At 41.6% G+C, this 19,080-nt stretch overlaps 1 protein-coding gene and 1 long non-coding RNA gene across 3 annotated transcripts in view; both read right to left on the bottom strand.

The window, feature by feature from the left end:
• Positions 1-1,268: 1,268 nt before the first annotated feature.
• Positions 1,269-19,080, bottom strand: part of chka (choline kinase alpha) — a 31,957-nt gene continuing 14,145 nt past the window's right edge. The window contains exons 5-12 of the mRNA XM_022219356.2: positions 18,398-18,531; positions 14,677-14,781; positions 13,800-13,858; positions 13,608-13,695; positions 8,327-8,435; positions 8,146-8,252; positions 7,450-7,531; positions 1,269-5,704 (exon numbers count right to left, since the gene is read on the bottom strand). Of these exons, the coding sequence (XP_022075048.1) occupies positions 5,645-5,704; positions 7,450-7,531; positions 8,146-8,252; positions 8,327-8,435; positions 13,608-13,695; positions 13,800-13,858; positions 14,677-14,781; positions 18,398-18,531 (744 nt within the window). The 3' untranslated portion in view covers positions 1,269-5,644. The remainder of the gene's footprint in view (positions 5,705-7,449; positions 7,532-8,145; positions 8,253-8,326; positions 8,436-13,607; positions 13,696-13,799; positions 13,859-14,676; positions 14,782-18,397; positions 18,532-19,080) is intronic.
• On the bottom strand, positions 5,711-7,262 carry LOC127535226 (uncharacterized). Of its 2 annotated transcripts, XR_007944008.1 has the most exons (5): positions 7,099-7,262; positions 6,901-7,032; positions 6,769-6,867; positions 6,670-6,702; positions 5,711-6,636 (listed from the first exon to the last, which is right to left on the bottom strand). It is a non-coding gene; the product is annotated as an uncharacterized LOC127535226 (long non-coding RNA). The 2 variants fall into 2 exon arrangements; XR_007944009.1 differs by lacking the exon at positions 6,670-6,702.

Here is a 19,080-nt window from a genome sequence, read left to right as displayed (position 1 = left end):
AACAATGAGGGTTTATGATTATCCGGCTCTACAAGTCTAATATGTGATAACAATAAAGGTTTGAGATCAATCTGGTTTCAATTCACCACTTCACCCTCCATCACTGCCGTTCCCTCTGTCTCCAAAATGTGCTTAAGCAAGCATCAAGGTTGGCGCACCGGTGCGCACATTCTCACACCAAGTTTGTTTTAGAAATCACAACCTTTGCGAAGAACATATTGCCCTGTTTTGTGCGTACGCAAGCTTTATAAATGAGGCCCCGGGTCTTTATGCTTCACTCTGAAGACATTTTGAACCGGTCTGCATCACTTTGTTCTTGTTTCCAGCTACTGTGGAAAAGATTTGAGACATTTTGATGAGATTTGAGGATTTCAGAAAAATGTTTTGATTTTTTTTACAACAATTCACACATTATCAACGATCTTTGTGACTAAACTGAGATAAAAAGTGAAAAACTGTCTGATTCCTGCATCGTGAATGTAAATCTTTTTGGTTTTTATGACAGTAAACTGAATATATTTGGGTTTGACATTTTAGAAACCAAAACAACAAATGAATTAGTGGAGAAAACAATCAACAGATTAATGGACCAAGAAAATGTGTTTTCCAACATATATGGCTGAATTCCTCCAACATTACAAGATACATACAATTTAAATTCTATTTTATTTATAGAACACCAATTACAGGTCAAACTGTCTCAAGACGCTTTATTTTTATATTTTCTGTCATATTTAAAATCTGACAAAGTAAGAAAGCAGCCACCTGGACAGCCAATAGGAACACAGCTTACTGGAAGTCCAGAGGGCTGCTTAGTGAAGGACATTTAGTTTAAAGTTGAAGCAGAAAGTTAACAGAGAAAGTTGAAAACCACCTTCTGATCCCTGAAATCTCCAAGTTTTCACACAAAGAACACCTGAACATGTCAAATGGTTCCATAGTAGAACCTTCACTGTAAAAACCTCATAGTATGGTGTGTTGATCAGAAAACATTACAACCGGCTGTTTAGGAGCGACACAAAAACAGGACAAACGCTGGTTTCCAGGGGGACCTGGAACACAGACCTACCAACAGCTGTCCAGTTGTCAGTAGGCCTACTCTAGAACTTTCTCCAGGAGACGTTCTCCTCCATGGACTTCAAGGATCTGGAACTCTGGAAATATTCACAGTATGAAGGTAGAACTGCAGCATCTGATCCTGGAAATAACCTTTATATATTTATATATAATCATAAATTACGTATTCAAAGAAATCAAACCACCATCAGTCATTGTCTCATTTTTACCTTTTATTTGTGCAAAGCAATAAATTTACAGCCGAGTTCATTTCTTCATTATTTAACACACTATTATGATTAATGTTATTTAATACAGTCTGTAGTTGTGAGTATATCGTTATAAGTCATTATACGTTCAGATTTAATAAGCGTTTATCAGTGAATGTTACGTACGGTCAACAGAAGCATCAGTGAGGCTGTTTGTTCTCATTTAGATTATTTTCAAGAACCAATTGCAGCCAAATTTATCGTCGTTTTGGTCCAAAGTCAAACTCAAAGTGAAGAAACACAGATGGAATGTTCTTTAATTACAAATCAGATCATTTAGAAAAGAAATACAATGTGAAAAAGGACAGAGAAATTCAGGTTCAGCAGAAGAAAATGTAAAAAAAAAAATTAAGACCGTCGAGATGTAAAAGATGTTCCAGTATTTCCCTCCACATCCCATAATACAGAAAACAAACTACACATTTAAAGGAATATACAGTAAAATAGACTCTAACCACCTACAGTCATAGTTCAGACAGGTGTAAAGTTTTTATTTAAGTGTTCGCTCCGTAAAAGTGCTCTAAAAGTCGACATTAAAACATCATCAGCTGAGTTTTAGTTCAGCTTCACATCACATTTTCATTTGGTTTCATTTAAAGTCACAGAGAAAACACCCAGAAGAACAAATTCACTTTAACTTCACAGGAAGGAGCGAGTTGACGTGGCACAGCTTGGTTTAGTAGAAGCATGCTAAAGGCTACAGCCACATGCTAACGGCTACAGCCACATGCTAACTCAGTCTCTACAGCTTGTAGCTTTAAAAACAGCTCTAAATCAGTGTTTCTGTGTTTCGTAGTGTTTAGTCATCATTGGTGACAGTGTTTCAACTGACTTTTGCTAAACCTGCTAATCCAACAGCCGTTTATTGTCCAGTTCTGGCTTAGCAACTTACTAGCACATCGAGCTAATTAGCTGTTCCTGAAGTGTTGATTTCAAACTGAGGCTAACATCATTAGCTTGTGGCGCTACAATAAAAACAATCATAGCACATTAGCTTTATATTATTCACTCACTGTTCAGAAGCACTTTTAGGCTAACGATAGCACCTTTTAATGCTAACAATAACAGTGAAGATGTAAGAAAAGGATTTTCCTTAATTTAATGACCTCCTAGAATGACAAAACAGTTAGATGAAATCAGTGATCGGCCATGTAAAGCAGGCTAGTTAGCTTCTAGCATGACTCAGCATGTTACTTTTCTGCATTATCATTAGCAATATTTATTTGGTATGATATATGTAGTCATTTATTTTGGTTTGTAAAACAGAATCCTTACATTTTTTAACCTATTTAGCATATTAGCATGATATCATTCGTGTGCTATTCAGGCTTTCTGCAAACATTCCAATTATGCTAGTTAATTTTTAGCATGACTCAATACGCTACTCCTACTCCCCATTATCATTAGCTTTAGCGATATTTATTCGGTATAATATAAACATAGTAAGATGTTGGAACATCAGAAGAAAAAAAATTAGAAAATTAGTTATAGCTGAAGCTAACTGAACAACTCTGACTAGCCTTAATTAGCTTTAATTAGCAGGGGGTGCAGCCACTGTGATTTGGATTTTACTTTATTTTTTCTATGTTTAAAAGAAAACAGATAATCAAAATTATACTACAAATACGTAGCACTATGTTTTGGTTTGTAAAACATCCTTAATTGTTTTTTTTTTTTTTTTACCTATTTGGCATTTTAGCATGATATCACTAATTTAGCTATTTAGGTTTTCTGTAAACATCTAAATTATGCTAGTTAGTGTTTAGCATGAATCTACATGTTACTTCTCTCTGTTACCATTAGGTTTAGCCTTATTTATCCAATTACTAAGATTTAAACAGCATGGAAACATCAGTAAATTATGTTTAGCTAAAAACAGCTGACTGTACTCGGACTAGCTTTAGCTAGCTGGAGTCACTGTGATTTGATTTGTAGTTTTTTGAACAGAAAAACAGACTTTAGAGAAGCTTTACAAGTTGCACAACGCTGATTATTTCCCATAAAGACAAACATAAGTGCTCAATGAAATCACTACTGTAGTCAGCAATTGAACATCTAAGCTAGGCTGGGCTAGGCTAGTTAGTGTTTAGCTAGAGTCTACATATTACTTTTGTCTTTTATGATTAGCGTCATCCTAATTTAGCATCCAGGATGTTGGAAAATCTAAATTAAATGCCCTGTTACTGAAAACAGCATGACAAAGTCACTAAATTAGCTTTAGCTGAAGCTAACTGTGACCATGTTTAGATTAGCCTTAGCTAGCTAATTGGTGACCGATAAACAAGCATTTAAAAAAACTAAATTTGGAACAATATGTAGTTGTAGTGTTTTGTGTCTCATACGAGGATCAGAAATTTAGTTAGCTTTAGCATTTTAGCACAACATCAAGCAGCGGTCGAGATCTCCGTTAAAACTCTTTTTCCATAGGATTCTTCTCGGAAACACGTTTACTGGAAACATGAAAGAGTTGGCTGGACATGATGTTTTAACAAAGCTGTGTTGGTAAAGTTAGCTCAGTTAGCTAGTTAGCCATTAAACCTGTGGCTGAACGTTGGTAAAGCTACACTAGATGGCTGAAAATGGAGAAGGAATCTGCCGTGTTTGTGCTGTAAGGCGCCCCCTAGCTATAAGAAAGAAAAGCACGTCGGTTTAGCAGAAGTCAGTTTCTGTTACATGAAATACTTGTAACAGCTGATTGGTGTTAAACTGACATCACAGATGATTAAATGTCAGCAAACAGTAAACTTTCATTAATTTTCACATTTTCAAAGTGATGTTTTTCTCAGCAGCAGGAGATGAATGGATGAAAATGATTAAAACGATGAAAACGAGGCGTTGAGGTGAGGTAGGAACGGCGTCTGGATGAATGAATCACAGTTATTAACATGAGCTCTGATTAGACGGAGAGATTCAGCTCTCACATCTTTACTAAACACACCTTAAACAGTAAAACAATAAAAAAACTAATTCACCCTCTGAATCCAGAACAAACCATTTATCAACCAGAAACTAGAAAAACAGACTTTCACATAGTCCTTGAACTAATATCCTGTAACGTGTAACAATGACCCTAATCTGAGTTTAAAAGGATTTCAGATCTCGGTAAAAATTCACCAAATATGAATCCTTTTTTCTCACTACATTTAGTAAAAAACATAAAAATTCTGCACTTGTTGGTGGAACTGTGGAGCTGGACATCACTCAGCTGAGACCAACAGTCGGGAAGAAAATTCAAAGAGTTCGGGAACACCTGGGGGTGTTTAGGTAAAATGTTGGACACTTTGAATGTTTTTAAAACTTTTGTCAGATAAATCATCAAAGATATGATTTCTGTCAACTTCTGGGTGAATTTGAACAATTGTCGAGCAATTTTGCATCATTTTTGGTTAATTTTTGCATCATTTCGAGCAATTTTTATGTGGTTTTGGGCCATTTGAACAAATTTTGTGTACTTAAGATGATTGACAGCAGTTTCTTTTACTGTTTCAATGGATATTTTGGAGACTTTTCTGGTGTTTTGGCGTCACTTTGTGCTACTAAGCTGCACGATTTTATTGTCATTGAGGGGTAAAATTGTACAATTTTTGAAAAATTTTGCATAATTTTGGAATACTTTTGGAATATTTTTGCTTCATTTTGACCCATTTTTATGTGATTTTGGGCCATTTGGGACAAATCTGCACATTTGAGACAGTTGACAGCAGTTTCTTATCGTTTTAAAGGATATTTTGGAGACTTTTTGGGTGTTTTGGCATCACTCTGTGCTGCCAAGTTGCACATTTTGGCCAACCTTAGCTGCTAAACCCTCCACTGGCAGCCTTTATTAAAGAAAACTTAAGGTGACAGCAGTTTCTTAGTGCTTCAATGGATATTTTGGTGACTTGTGGTGTTTTGGGGTCCATTCATGCTGCCAAGTTGTGTGATGTTGGCTGATAGTGGAGGGTTGAGATTGGTGCTCAGCCCTCCACTATCAGCCAACACTGTGCAAGAAATCAGACAATATAAAAGCATAAACTGCACAGAAACCCATCCCAGCGATCTGTTCTAACTCTAGAAACCCTCCACTTCTCTGTAAAGACGCCACTCAGGCCTAAATCTCACCGTCTCCATCAGTAATGTTCTATGGTTTGGATGGAGGTTAGTATCGATGTTGAACTTCTAGTGTTTGGGCCTTCAGGACTGTGGGACGGACGTTCAGCAACGACCCACAGGGTTTGGGTCAGCAGCAGATCCTCCGACAGGCGAGGAGGAAGTAAAGCGTGAATCTGATCGACCCGTCAGGCCGAACCTGGCGTTAACCGTCCAATCGGGTCGCTCCGTTACACCGCCCAGATCTTCTTCTGCTGGAAGTAGGCGTCGAAGCGGGCCTGAGCATATTCCTGCAGCAAGAAATAACGCAATCAGACACAAGATAAGATCAAAATTATTCATGCCTTTGTTCAAATTACGTGAAACTTGGCTAAAATTACACAAAAATTGCTCCAATTGTTTCAGTATTTATCAAAAATGACTCAAAAACTGTTCAAAATGACAAAAGATGTCCAAAAGTACACAAAATTGTCCCAAAAAATATTAGAATTTCTCCAAAAAAATTACAAAAACCTTCCTAAATGACCCCAAATTATTCCAAAAATGTACAAAAAGACCTAAAATTTTGTCTAAAATGACTTGAAAATTGTCCCAAAGACACAAAAATGATCCAAAATGCTGAAAAAAAGATCCAAGTTGACAGAACTTATTGGAAATGACCAGAAAATTGTCCAAAATGAGTCAGAATTCACCCAAAATGACTCAAAAATTATCAAACTGACTGAAGATTTGCCGAACGACACAAAATTAGTCCACGATGCTTCAAAAATGATAGAAAATGACTCAAAATTTGTGCAAAAGGACTCAAAAATGATCCAAAATTACAGGAAAAATATGAAAACTGTCTTCAATTGCTTGAGAATGGTCCGGTTTCTGACTCAACAGTTGAATAAAATGATAGAAAAAAATGGTTCTGAACAGAAACCAGATTCACTGTTTAGACTGACACACCTGAATGGATGGAAAACTGATCTGTTGTCAGTTTTTACCCCAACTCAGATGTTTCTCCTCCTAAATGTCATTATTCTATCTGCTGGACTGATGAAGTTCTGAAAAAGTCCATTAAAAAGTGATAAATCTGGATCCTCCTCTATGGACTTCAAGGACCTGGAATGTTCTAAGTGAGACTAAACTTAAAGACTGGAAGCAGAAAAGGAGAACGTCCCCTGGAGAAAGTTCGAGAGTAGACCTACCAGCAGCTGGAGAAAGTTCTAGAGTAGACCTACCGACAGCTGGAGAAAGTTCTAGAGTAGACCTACCGACAGCTGGAGAAAGTTCTAGAGCAGACCTACCAGCAGCTGGAGAAAGTTCTAGAGTAGACCTACCGACAGCTGGAAAAAGTTCTAGAGTAGACCTACCGACAGCTGGAGAAAGTTCTAGAGCAGACCTACCGACAGCTGGAGAAAGTTCTAGAGTAGACCTACCGACAGCTGGAGAAAGTTCTAGAGCAGACCTACCGACAGCTGGAGAAAGTTCTGGAGTAGACCTACCGACAGCTGGAGAAAGTTCTAGAGCAGACCTACCGACAGCTGGAGAAAGTTCTAGAGCAGACCTACCGACAGCTGGAGAAAGTTCTAGAGTAGACCTACCGACAGCTGGAGAAAGTTCTAGAGTAGACCTACCAACAGCTGGAGAAAGTTCTAGAGTAGACCTACCGACAACTGGAGAAAGTTCTTGAGTAGACCTACCGACAGCTGGAGAAAGTTATAGAGTAGACCTACCGACAACTGGAGAAAGTTCTAGAGTAGACCTACCGACACCTGGAGAAAGTTCTAGAGTAGACCTACCGACAACTGGAGAAAGTTCTAGAGTAGACCTACTGACAACTGGAGAAAGTTCTAGAGTAGACCTACTGACAACTGGACAGTTCTCAGTAGGTCTACTCTAGAACTTTCTCCAGTTGTCGGTAGGTCTAGTCTGGAACTTTCTACAGGTTCTCCTCTATGGAACTTGTTCCATTTTATCAGATATCTTCTTAAATCACCAGAAACTCTCCACAGTTTCTCCTATTTAGTCTAGATGCCTCTAAACTGACCAGGTATCCGAACTTGATGGTGGACAGTCGAGCCTGGATGATGGACCACAAACCCCAGAAGAAGTGAGACGCCAGAGAGAACCTAAAAGAGAAAACACGGTTCTTTAAGCTTTCTACAGCAGAAAGGAATCTTGCAGTTACATCAGTAATCTGATTACTAAAGTCCTCTGAATGGAAGCTCCATTTATTCCACTTCTTCATGCTTTTGTGTCTTTCTGTGCTATTTTTGTGTTATTTTAGAATCATTTTGTCTTTTTTGTGTGTTTTTAAGCATCCTTTTTTTGTGTTTTTGTATAATTTTTTAGCTATGTGAGCATATATTTGTGGCATTTTTGTCCATTTTGTGTTATTTTAGCATTGTTTTGTTATTTTTGTGTTATTTAGGCATAATTTTCTGTCTTTCTGTATCACTTTTTAGCTATGTGAGCTATGTAGCTATTTAAGCACTGTTCTATCATTTTTGTGTCTTTTTGTCAGTTTATTGTTGTTTAAGCATCCTTTTGTGTAATTTTATTCCTATTTTAGCATTGTTTTGTCATTTTTGTGTCATTTTTGTTTTTATACTCTCTCTGTACTGTACTATATATGTACTATATTGCATATGTACTATGTTCCTGTACTATACTACAGATGTACTACAGTACTATATAAAAGCATTCCTCTGTGTGATCCTGAGCCGGTTCCACCTGGACTCACCTGTTCACCTCCACATAAAGCTCCTCCTTCAGCTTCACCTGGTCGTCGGGGCTCAGGTTGTGGAATCCTGGGTCGAACTCACGCAGGTAATTCTCAATGAAGTGAAGCTGCAGATTAGAAACCAAATGCCGGTCAGACGTCTGTTAAGAAAACCTCAGAAATGAGACGTCGTTTTCCTCACCTGCTGGGCTTTGGACGGGTAATTCTGGGCATCCACCTTAAAGAAGGGAAACTCGTCACAGTTGTAGTCGTACATCCACTCACAGAAATGGTTCCCGATATCAAATCCTCTGAAAGACGGGACAGATGGAGAAAGAAATATCTGTAAGTTAAAATAGTTAAATTACACCTTTAAGCTCCTTGGTTGTGTGCAGATGAAACCCATTGACTCTTTTTATATAAGATAAAAAAATACATAAATGAAGTATTATTGTCAACATTATTATTATTATAACTTCATTTTCATCGCAGTTTTAAGAAGAAAAGTCTAGCTCATGAATTACATTAGCTAAAATACTAACAAGCCAAATATAAGCAGAATGTTTACTAAGTTAACCACTTTGGTTTAGCCTGTTAGCATGCTAACATCTGTATAAACATCAACTGAACCTTATGAATTGTCAGCTGAAGTCTAGTGTTGCAATAATTGCTAACATCCACATGCTAGCATGCTTCCAAACATTGCTAACAAGTTGACATTTAACAAGTATATTGTTTGCATTGTTAAACATTTTAGTTTAGCCTGTTAGCATGCTGATATTTGTAAAAATGCCAATGTCAGAAAAATTGCTCATCTACAGCCATGCTAGAAGCTCTTTGACCTTGCCAGAAAGCTAATGTTTAACAACCCTCTTTGCCAGAGTATTGCAGCCAGCTCTCTGAGTTTGAGCTAAATACTCGCAATAGCATGCTAAAAAGCTCACACACGATGCTAATATGTGAATGTTTAAGATCAAATTAATAATTTATGGCCCAATTGTCACTTCCAGTCTGTAGTTAAATAGCTACACCACACCCATACTAGCAGCTCTCTGAGGTTTGGCTTTGGGCTAAAATGCTAAGATCAGCATGCTAACATGCAGACATTTAATAAGTGTCTTGTTCATCTTTGTTTAAGCGGTTAGCATGCTAATATATGTAAAAATACCAACAACAGACAAATAGCTACACCACACTTATGCTAGCAGCTCTCTGAGATTTGGCTTTGAGCTAAAATGCTAACAACTACATGCTAACAAGCTCACAATAACAATGCAAGCCTGCTAATGTTTAACAAGCATCTTAGTCTAATTATGCTAATACGCTAATTGGTGATAAACAGCTGAGGCTGATGGAAGAAAATTTTTATAGAATGTGTGGTCAGATTTTAAAGCTGAAGGTGGCGCTAGAAGGACAGACAGAGGGGCTACAGCTCCAGAAGGAGGACACAGAGCGACTATAGCTCTAGAAGGACAGACAGAGGGACTACAGCTCTAGAAGGACAGACAGAGGGGCTACAGCTCTAGAAGGAGGACACAGAGGGACTATAGCTCTAGAAGGACAGACAGAGGGTCTACTCTAGAAGGAGGACACAGAGGGACTACAGCTCTAGAAGGACAGACAGAGGGACTACAGCTCTAGAAGGACAGACAGAGGGGACTATAGCTCTAGAAGGACAGACAGAGGGGACTATAGCTCTAGAAGGACAGACAGAGGGACTACAGCTCTAGAAGGACAGACAGAGGGGACTATAGCTCTAGAAGGACAGACAGAGGGACTACAGCTCTAGAAGGACAAACAGAGGGACTACAGCTCTAGAAGGATAGACAGAAGGACTACAGCTCTACAAGGACAGACAGAGGGACTACAGCTCTAGAAGGACAGACAGAGGGACTACAGCTCTAGAAGGACAGACAGAGGGACTACAGCTCTAGAAGGACAGACAGAGGGACTACAGCTCTAGAAGGACAGACAGAGGGACTACAGCTCTACGAGGAGGTAGTTTTGGTCTGACGTGACTCCATGCACGTTCCCAGGCTGTTATCAGCGGCTGTTCCTACACAAACCTCCCCCTGCTGTGGGGGAGGACAGGAACAGCCTAGCTACTCTGTTTACATCCACAGTGTGCGTGTTCTGCTGCACACACAAGACTAACAAGTGCTCACATGTTGGTCATGTGTCTTCTGGGTCAGCGGTGAAACACGTGTTCTGGCAGCGAATGAGGAGCCTTAGAGGGGAAATACTGGGGGGAAGATGTAGGGGCTATGAGGGGGTATTAAGGGGTAACTGTGGTTTCACACTCAGGAATTCAATCTGAGGTGCAGAAAACAAACGCTCCCACACAAACACACATTATTCTGAATCATCCTCTGTGCAGCGCTGCACAATGAATCCGCTGCACCGCCGTCTCCATCAGCAGCCCTGGAGGCTCTAAGCTCTGTCTCCACCCGTCTCTCCGCTCTGTCACCACCTGTCTCTGTCTCCACCCGTCTCTCCGCTCTGTCACCACCTGTCTCTGTCTCCACCCGTCTCTCCACTGTCTCCACCCGTCTCTCCGCTCTGTCTCCACCCGTCTGTCTCCACCGCTGTCTCTCCTCTGTCTCCACCCGTCTCTCCGCTCTGTCTCCACCCGTCTCTGTCTCCACCCGTCTCTCCTCTGTCTCCACCCGTCTCTCTGCTCTGTCTCCACCCGTCTTTCCGCTCTGTCTCCACCGCTGTCTCTCCTGTCTCCACCCGTCTCTCCGCTCTGTCTCCACCCGTCTCTGTCTCCACCCGTCTCTCCTCTGTCTCCACCCGTCTCTCTGCTCTGTCTCCACCCGTCTTTCCGCTCTGTCCCCACCCGTGTCTCTCCTCTGTCCCCACCCGTGTCTCTCCTCTGTCCCCACCCGTGTCTCTCCTCTGTCCCCACCCGTGTCTCTCCTCTGTCTCCACCCGTCTCTCTGCTCTGTCTCCACCCGTCTTTCCGCTCTGTCTCCACCCGTGTCTCTCCTTTGTCTCCACCCATCTCTCTGCTCTGGTTATATAACCACTCAGGTCTGATTCATGAGCAGCTTTAGGAAATATTCATTACTCTTCAGCAGCAGCCTGGAGTGTTTCCTTCTCGTTTCCTCTGTTTTTTTTCTGGGTCACTGATTCTGTCTGTGGTCGTCTGAAGGTCAGACAGTGAAATAACGAAGCAGCAGATTTAAACCGAATCAGTGAAATTATTAAACCTCCTCTCAGGTGCGGGAGGCCAGAGTCCATAATTAAATAAACAGAATAAATAATAAACGCTGTAGAACAGAGAAGAGAACAACCGGCCTACTCGGTTCAGCATCATTAAAATTTAAAATTCTGGATTGCTGTTTCATGTTTTGGACTCTTTGTGCTTCAGTAAACAGCCAGAGCTGGAATCAGGAGGCGACTGAACTGATCCAAGAGACTCCGAGTTAGAAAATAACTAAAAACACCAGAGAATGAACTGAACAAAATGTTTCAGAGTTCAGGAAACACTGTAGTCAGTCCAGGTCAAACTCAGCTTCCTGACATTTTACTTTGGCTTCATTTCCCTGAGTTACAGTGACAGAAAAAAATAATTCACAATGAGTTAAAATGAGCCTACAAGGAGGAAAAATTATTATTAATGAGGAACAATGAGACATGTACACATCTAGAAAAGAATATATAGAGACAGTAGAGAAAAATGACAGTTGCTAGAGACAGAATATAGTGCAAATGTTTTTCTTTTTTCTTGCTACTGCTCTTACCTTTTTCATTATTTTATTTATTTTGTTTAACTTTATTTTGTTTTCCTTTATTTGATTTTACTTAGTTTTATTTTAATTTGTTTGTTTTATTTAATTTTGTTTCATTTAATTTTGTTTTATTTGATTTTGTTTTCCTTTATTTTGTTTTAATTTATTTCTTTAGTTTTTATTGTTATTTTTGTTTTATTTTGCTTGAATTTGTTTCATTTAGTTTTATTTTTTGTTTTATTTTAACGAGTTTTAATTTATTTTATTTAGTTTAGTTTTATTTTATTTTATTTTTCCCTGTATGTAAAGCTAACGTGCCTGTAGTTGTAGGTTTAAACGCTGCGTTCAGGTGCTAACGGACGCTAACGTACCTGTAGTTGTAGGTTTAAACGCTGCGTTCAGGTGCTAACGGACGCTAACGTACCTGTAGTTGTAGGTTTAAACGCTGCGTTCAGGTGCTAACGGACGCTAACGTACCTGTAGTTGTAGGTTTAAACGCTGCGTTCAGGTGCTAACGGACGCTAACGTGCCTGTAGTTGTAGGTTTAAACGCTCTGTTCAGGTGCTAACGGACGCTAACGTACCTGTAGTTGTAGGTTTAAACGCTGCGTTCAGGTGCTAACGGACGCTATCGTACCTGTAGTTGTAGGTTTAAACGCTGCGTTCAGGTGCTAACTTACGCTAACGTACCTGTAGTTGTAGGTTTAAACGCTGCGTTCAGGTGCTAACGGACGCTAACATGCCTGTAGTTGTAGGTTTAAACGCTGCGTTCAGGTGCTAACGGACGCTAACGTGCCTGTAGTTGTAGGTTTAAACGCTGCGTTCAGGTGCTAACGGACGCTAACGTACCTGTAGTTGTAGGTTTAAACGCTGCGTTCAGGTGCTAACGGACGCTAACGTACCTGTAGTTGTAGGTTTAAACGCTCTGTTCAGGTGCTAACGGATGCTAACGTACCTGTAGTTGTAGGTTTAAACGCTGCGTTCAGGTGCTAACGTACGCTAACGTACCTGTAGTTGTAGGTTTAAACGCTGCGTTCAGGTGCTAACGGACGCTAACATGCCTGTAGTTGTAGGTTGTAACGCTGCGTTCAGGTGCTAACGGACGCTAACGTACCTGTAGTTGTAGGTTTTAACGCTGCGTTCAAGTGCTAACGGACGCTAACGTACCTGTAGTTGTAGGTTTAAACGCTGCGTTCAAGTGCTAACGGACGCTAACGTACCTGTAGTTGTAAGTTTAAACGCTGCGTTCAGGTGCTAACGGACGCTAACGTACCTGTAGTTGTAGGTTTTAACGCTGCGTTCAGGTGCTAACGGACGCTAACGTGCCTGTAGTTGTAGGTTTTAACGCTGCGTTCAGGTGCTAACGGACGCTAACGTGCCTGTAGTTGTAGGTTTTAACGCTGCGTTCAGGTGCTAACGGACGCTAACGTGCCTGTAGTTGTAGGTTTTAACGCTGCGTTCAAGTGCTAACGGACGCTAACGTGCCTGTAGTTGTAGGTTTTAACGCTGCGTTCAGGTGCTAACGGACGCTAACGTACCTGTAGTTGTAGGTTTAAACGCTGCGTTCAGGTGCTAACGGACGCTAACGTACCTGTAGTTGTAGGTTTTAACGCTGCGTTCAGGTGCTAACGGACGCTAACGTACCTGTAGTTGTAGGTTTTAACGCTGCGTTCAAGTGCTAACGTACGCTAACGTACCTGTAGTTGTAGGTTTAAACGCTGCGTTCAGGTGCTAACGGACGCTAACGTACCTGTAGTTGTAGCTGCTGTATTCAAAGTCGATGAGCATCAGTTTCTGTTTGTCTGAAGTCTGTCGGCCTTTCAGCAGCAGGATGTTCCCTGAAAGCAGCACGGGAAACGTCATTCAGTAAAATAACTCAGTAAAACAGCAGCTTTAGATAGAATATCCTTTATTATTTATATGTAAACGGTAGATATTTTACCTTCCTGACAGTCGTTGTGACAGAAAACGACAGGAGATGGAGTCGACTCCAACAGAGACCTGAAAAGGAAGTAAACAGAAAAACAGCAAATGAGAAGAAATAACCCGTTTTTATTTAATTTCATTCAGAGCATTTAAACAACAAAATGTTTCCCAGTAATAACAGAATCTGATTTTTGTTATGAATTTACACGACAACTTTAAATTTTGATGTTGAGACTCTACAGGGGGATCTATGATGCAATGAAATTAAAAAATACAAGCCAAAACTAAGAAAAATGAGCTATCAATGAGGAAAATGAGCCTATATTGAGGAAAAATTAGTCTAAAGTGATGAAAAATGAGCCCATAGTGAGAAAAATGATAAAATCTGATTTAATTTGGTGCCTCATTTAAAGTACATCCTGTCTGTAGCTGACATTAAACTGCTATAAAAGCCCGTTCTGCTGCTGTTCTACTGTCTAAAACGTCCCTGTGAAGGCGTGAAGCTGCCACACGGACTCAGAAAACAACACGTCAGAGTGGCATGATGCTGTTTTGTAGCTGAAACATGAGAACAATGTGTGTTGGGAACTGCTGGAAATCAGAAAATTCTCAGCTATGTGGAATGTTTCCTCCAAACAAACACAGATAAGTTCCTTTAAAGCAACATTGGAGCGACTTTCAGCTCTAAACCAGATTAAAACGTCCTTCTGAAGGTCGCATTTCAACGTCTGGAACAAAAACGGACTCAGAAAACAGCATTTCAGCCCCTCTGGACCTCCAGACTCAGCTGCATAACAGCAGGGAGAAAACTTTCCATGAATCAGTGTGTGTCTGTGTGTGTTCTACTGTGTCGTACTCTGTAGTACTGTGTGTAGTACTGTGTGTAGTCCTACTTTAGCATGTCCATCTCCCGCTGCAGGTCGTAGCTCAGCAGTCGGTTGAATCGACGGAGCTGCGATTCTCTGGTGAAGTTCAGCTTCATGACTTGGTTCAGATACCTGAAGAGAAAATAAAAAACAGAAACAGCGACGGCATGAAAACACTAGCAGTTTAGAGCAGGACCATGTCACAGACAGAGAGAAAAATGAGTTCATAGTGGGGGAAAATTAGCTATTAGGAAAAATGAGTCTACAGTAGGGGAAACTGAGCCACAGTGAAGAAAAATGAGTCCAGGGTGAGCAAAAATTAGCTATCAATTCGGAAAAATGAGCACATAGAAGGGAAAAATCAGCTTACTATGGGGAAAATTAGGCCAAAGTGGGGGAAACTGAGTCAAGGATGAGTAAGAATTAGCCTTCAGTTAGGAAAAATTAGCCTTAGGTGGGGAAAAATGAAGCCACAGTGGAGAAAAAACTGCTCACAGTGAGGAGAAATTATGAATTAAAATGAGCCTACAGAGTCAAAATAAACCTGAAATGAGTAAAAACGAGCCCACAGTGAATCAAAATGAGACTAAAATGAAGAACAAACAGTCAAAACAAGTCCACCGTGAGGATAAAAGCAGGAAAACATCCTGAAACTGTGGTCCATTCGAAGGTTTTAAACTCTGTCTGGCTTTCAGAGGGTCACCCCGATGGTTTCCAGGATTTCCAGTGTTTCCTACAACCGGAGAGTTCCGGTTCGTGGTCGTGTGATTCCACGTTTTCCTCTCAGACGTGGAATTTTGCACTAGTAGGTCAGATGAGTAACGTTTGAACTAAACGACTCAGAGAGCTGATAGGAGACTCTGGGTCTTCAGATCGATAGACTTTATCACCACACACCTCATAAACACACACAAGATAGTGGAGTATCCTCCTCCAAAGCTGCTCATTCTCCATACTGTCACAAATGCAGCATTTGTTTATTAGTTATTGGTGATCAGAAATCATTTAATATAGATGCACCCACAAACAAAATGACCAGAGCACAGGCGTGTGTTCTGCATGTGTACGTTATGTACGGATACTGAATCACGTGACCTAAATATGTAGCGGGCGGCGGGAATTGATGGGACTCAGAAACACCCCCACAATTTAATCAGTTGTTCCTTGGATCATTTCTGACAGATTTTCAAGAATTTTAGAGGAAAGAATACTGGAGGTTGTGTACAGAAACAACTGGATCTTGAAGATTTTCCCCCTCCCATCCAAGGCGAGAGATGGAACGTCTTCAAGATCCTACAATAGAAGTCCAGAGAAGTCCATTCAGCTGGATGTCCTGAGGGACAAGCTGGACCTCACAGCGGTGGATAATCACCTCTCAGGAAGGATACTGGACCACCTCACAGATGGACCACATAGGCTGACATGGTGGTCTGCAGCACGGGGTCTTGGTTCTGATCCTCTTTAATCTCTACACTTCATGGACCACTCAGCCAGCTGTCATCTGCAGAAGTTCTCTGATGATCGTCGATCTCATCTCAGATGATGATGATGGAGTACAGAGAACTGAACCAGGACTTTGTGGACTGGTATCAGCGGAACCGTCTTCAGATCAAGGCGAGGAAGACTAAAGAACTGATGGTGGACTTCCACAGGTGCAGTCAAACACATCGGTGAACATCCAGGACATGGACACTGAGAGAGTGGACTCCAAGTACCTGGAGTTCACCTGAACGATAACCTGGACTGGTTAGACCACACTAGCCCACTTTACAGGAAGGATCAAAGTAGACTCTATTTAGTGAGGAGACTGAGGTCTTTTGAGGTGTAGGGGGAGCTCCTGAAGACTTTTATGACTCTGTGGTGGCATCAGCTATCTTTTATGGAGTGGTCTGCTGGACCAGCAGCATCTCAGCTGCTGACAGGAGGAAACTTGATCAAGAAGGCCAACTCTGTCCTGGAGATAAACCTGGATCCAGTGCAGGGGGAAGCAGACATGAGGATGTTAGCCGAGGAGACATGAGGATGTTAGCCGAGGAGACATGAGGATGTTAGCCGAGGAGACATGAGGATGCTAGACAAGGAGACATGAGGATGCTAGCAAAGGAGATATGAGGATGCTAGCCAAGGAGACATGAGGATGCTAGCCGAGGAGACATGAGGATGCTAACCAAGGAGACATGAGGATGCTAACCGAGGAGACATGAGGATGCTAGCCGAGGAGACGTGAGGATGCTAGACAAGGAGACATGAGGATGCTAGCAAAGGAGATATGAGGATGCTAGCCAAGGAGACACGAGGATGCTAGCCGAGGAGACATGAGGATGCTAGCAAAGGAGATATGAGGATGCTAGCCAAGGAGACACGAGGATGCTAGCCAAGGAGACATGAGGATGCTAGCCGAGGAGACATGAGGATGCTAACCAAGGAGACATGAGGATGCTAACCGAGGAGACATGAGGATGCTAGCCGAGGAGACGTGAGGATGCTAACCGAGGAGACATGAGGATGCCAGCCGAGGAGACATGAGGATGCTAACCGAGGAGACATGAGGATGCTAGCCGAGGAGATGCTAGCCGAGGAGACATGAGGATGCTAGCCGAGGAGACATGAGGATGCTAGCCGAGGAGACATGAGGATGCTTGCCGAGGAGACATGAGGATGCCAGCCGAGGAGACATGAGGATGTTAGCCGAGGAGACATGAGGATGCTAGACAAGGAGACATGAGGATGCTAGCAAAGGAGATATGAGGATGCTAGCCAAGGAGACACGAGGATGCTAGCCAAGGAGACATGAGGATGCTAGCCGAGGAGACATGAGGATGCTAACCAAGGAGACATGAGGATGCTAACCGAGGAGACATGAGGATGCTAGCCGAGGAGACGTGAGGATGCTAACCGAGGAGACATGAGGATGCCAGCCGAGGAGACATGAGGATGCTAACCGAGGAGACATGAGGATGCTAGCCGAGGAGATGCTAGCCGAGGAGACATGAGGATGCCAGCCGAGGAGACATGAGGATGCTAACCGAGGAGACATGAGGATGCTAGCCGAGGAGATGCTAGCCGAGGAGACATGAGGATGCTAGCCGAGGAGACATGAGGATGCTAGCCGAGGAGATGCTAGCCGAGGAGACATGAGGATGCTAGCCGAGGAGACATGAGGATGCCAGCCGAGGAGACATGAGGATGCTAGCCGAGGAGACATGAGGATGCTAGCCGAGGAGACATGAGGATGCTTGCCGAGGAGACATGAGGATGCTTGCCGAGGAGACATGAGGATGCCAGCCGAGGAGACATGAGGATGCTAGCCGAGGAGACATGAGGATGCTAGCCGAGGAGACATGAGGATGCTAGCCGAGGAGACATGAGGATGCTAGCCAAAGAGACATGAGGATGCTAGCCGAGGAGACATGAGGATGCTAGCCGAGGAGACATGAGGGTGCTAACCAACTGTCATAAACCAAAGCGTAATTGATTCATGTAAATAATGTCGAATTTGTGTTGTTAGTGTTCTTGTGTTCTTTTGTTTTTCTTATTTATATTGGATATATAGTGTGTAGACGTCACTTCATTATTTATACTTGTGTTTTCTTGATTTTCTTACTGTCGCTTTGCTTCTGTGATGCTGCAAATTTCCCTTTGTGGGACTAATAAAGGATATTCTATTGTAACAAACATCCCTGGAGGAAAAGTGTCGCCTCAGAACTGTCAATCGGTTATTGGTCCGATTGATCAGTTATTGACTCACTTGTCCATGGTCCCAAACAGCCACTGAGGCTCCTTGTTGAACGGCATCCTCATCCCGTGGAACTTGGCCATTTTCTCTGCGACCTCAGCGGAGATGCTGCAGTCTCTGAGTTCCACCGTGTCCAGTTTACGGCTCTGCAGACACAAAATCCTATCAGTAATCATAACATTACATCGTTTATTACAATATTACATCATTTACTGTAGTATTACGTAATTTGTTGTCGTATAACATCGTTTATTATGATACTATGTGATATTATAAAGTGTTCTTGGTTACATTTATTAACATTAATCTCGTCCGTCTACAGCTCTGATGTTAATAATCCACCAAATGATGTATTACAATCCCGTGCACATTAAAAACTCATCTGAAGTCATATAAAGCATTTAATCATGTAGAGTAGTAAAAACCTGGAAAAGAAACGACCTCCAGCTCAGTTCATCTGCTGCCACCAGACATTTACAGTCTTAAATAGGACTAATTTGCTATGAATTCTGGGTAAAAACAGACTTTTTTCAAACTGAAAACTGTCTCCAAGAAACACTTTGTTGTAGAAATATAATAATATTATAAAACATGATCGCTGCAGTCAGTATCTCCAGAACATCACCTGAAAATTAGAAATTATGAGTCTGTAGTCTGACTGACACTAAATTGATTGGAGGGCAAATTTTAGAGCC

This window comes from Acanthochromis polyacanthus, chromosome 8 (assembly GCF_021347895.1).
Source record: "Acanthochromis polyacanthus isolate Apoly-LR-REF ecotype Palm Island chromosome 8, KAUST_Apoly_ChrSc, whole genome shotgun sequence".
NCBI lineage: Eukaryota > Metazoa > Chordata > Actinopteri > Pomacentridae > Acanthochromis > Acanthochromis polyacanthus.
Note: the sequence above shows the minus strand (reverse complement) of the source record. Positions and strands in the feature narration are given on the sequence as shown.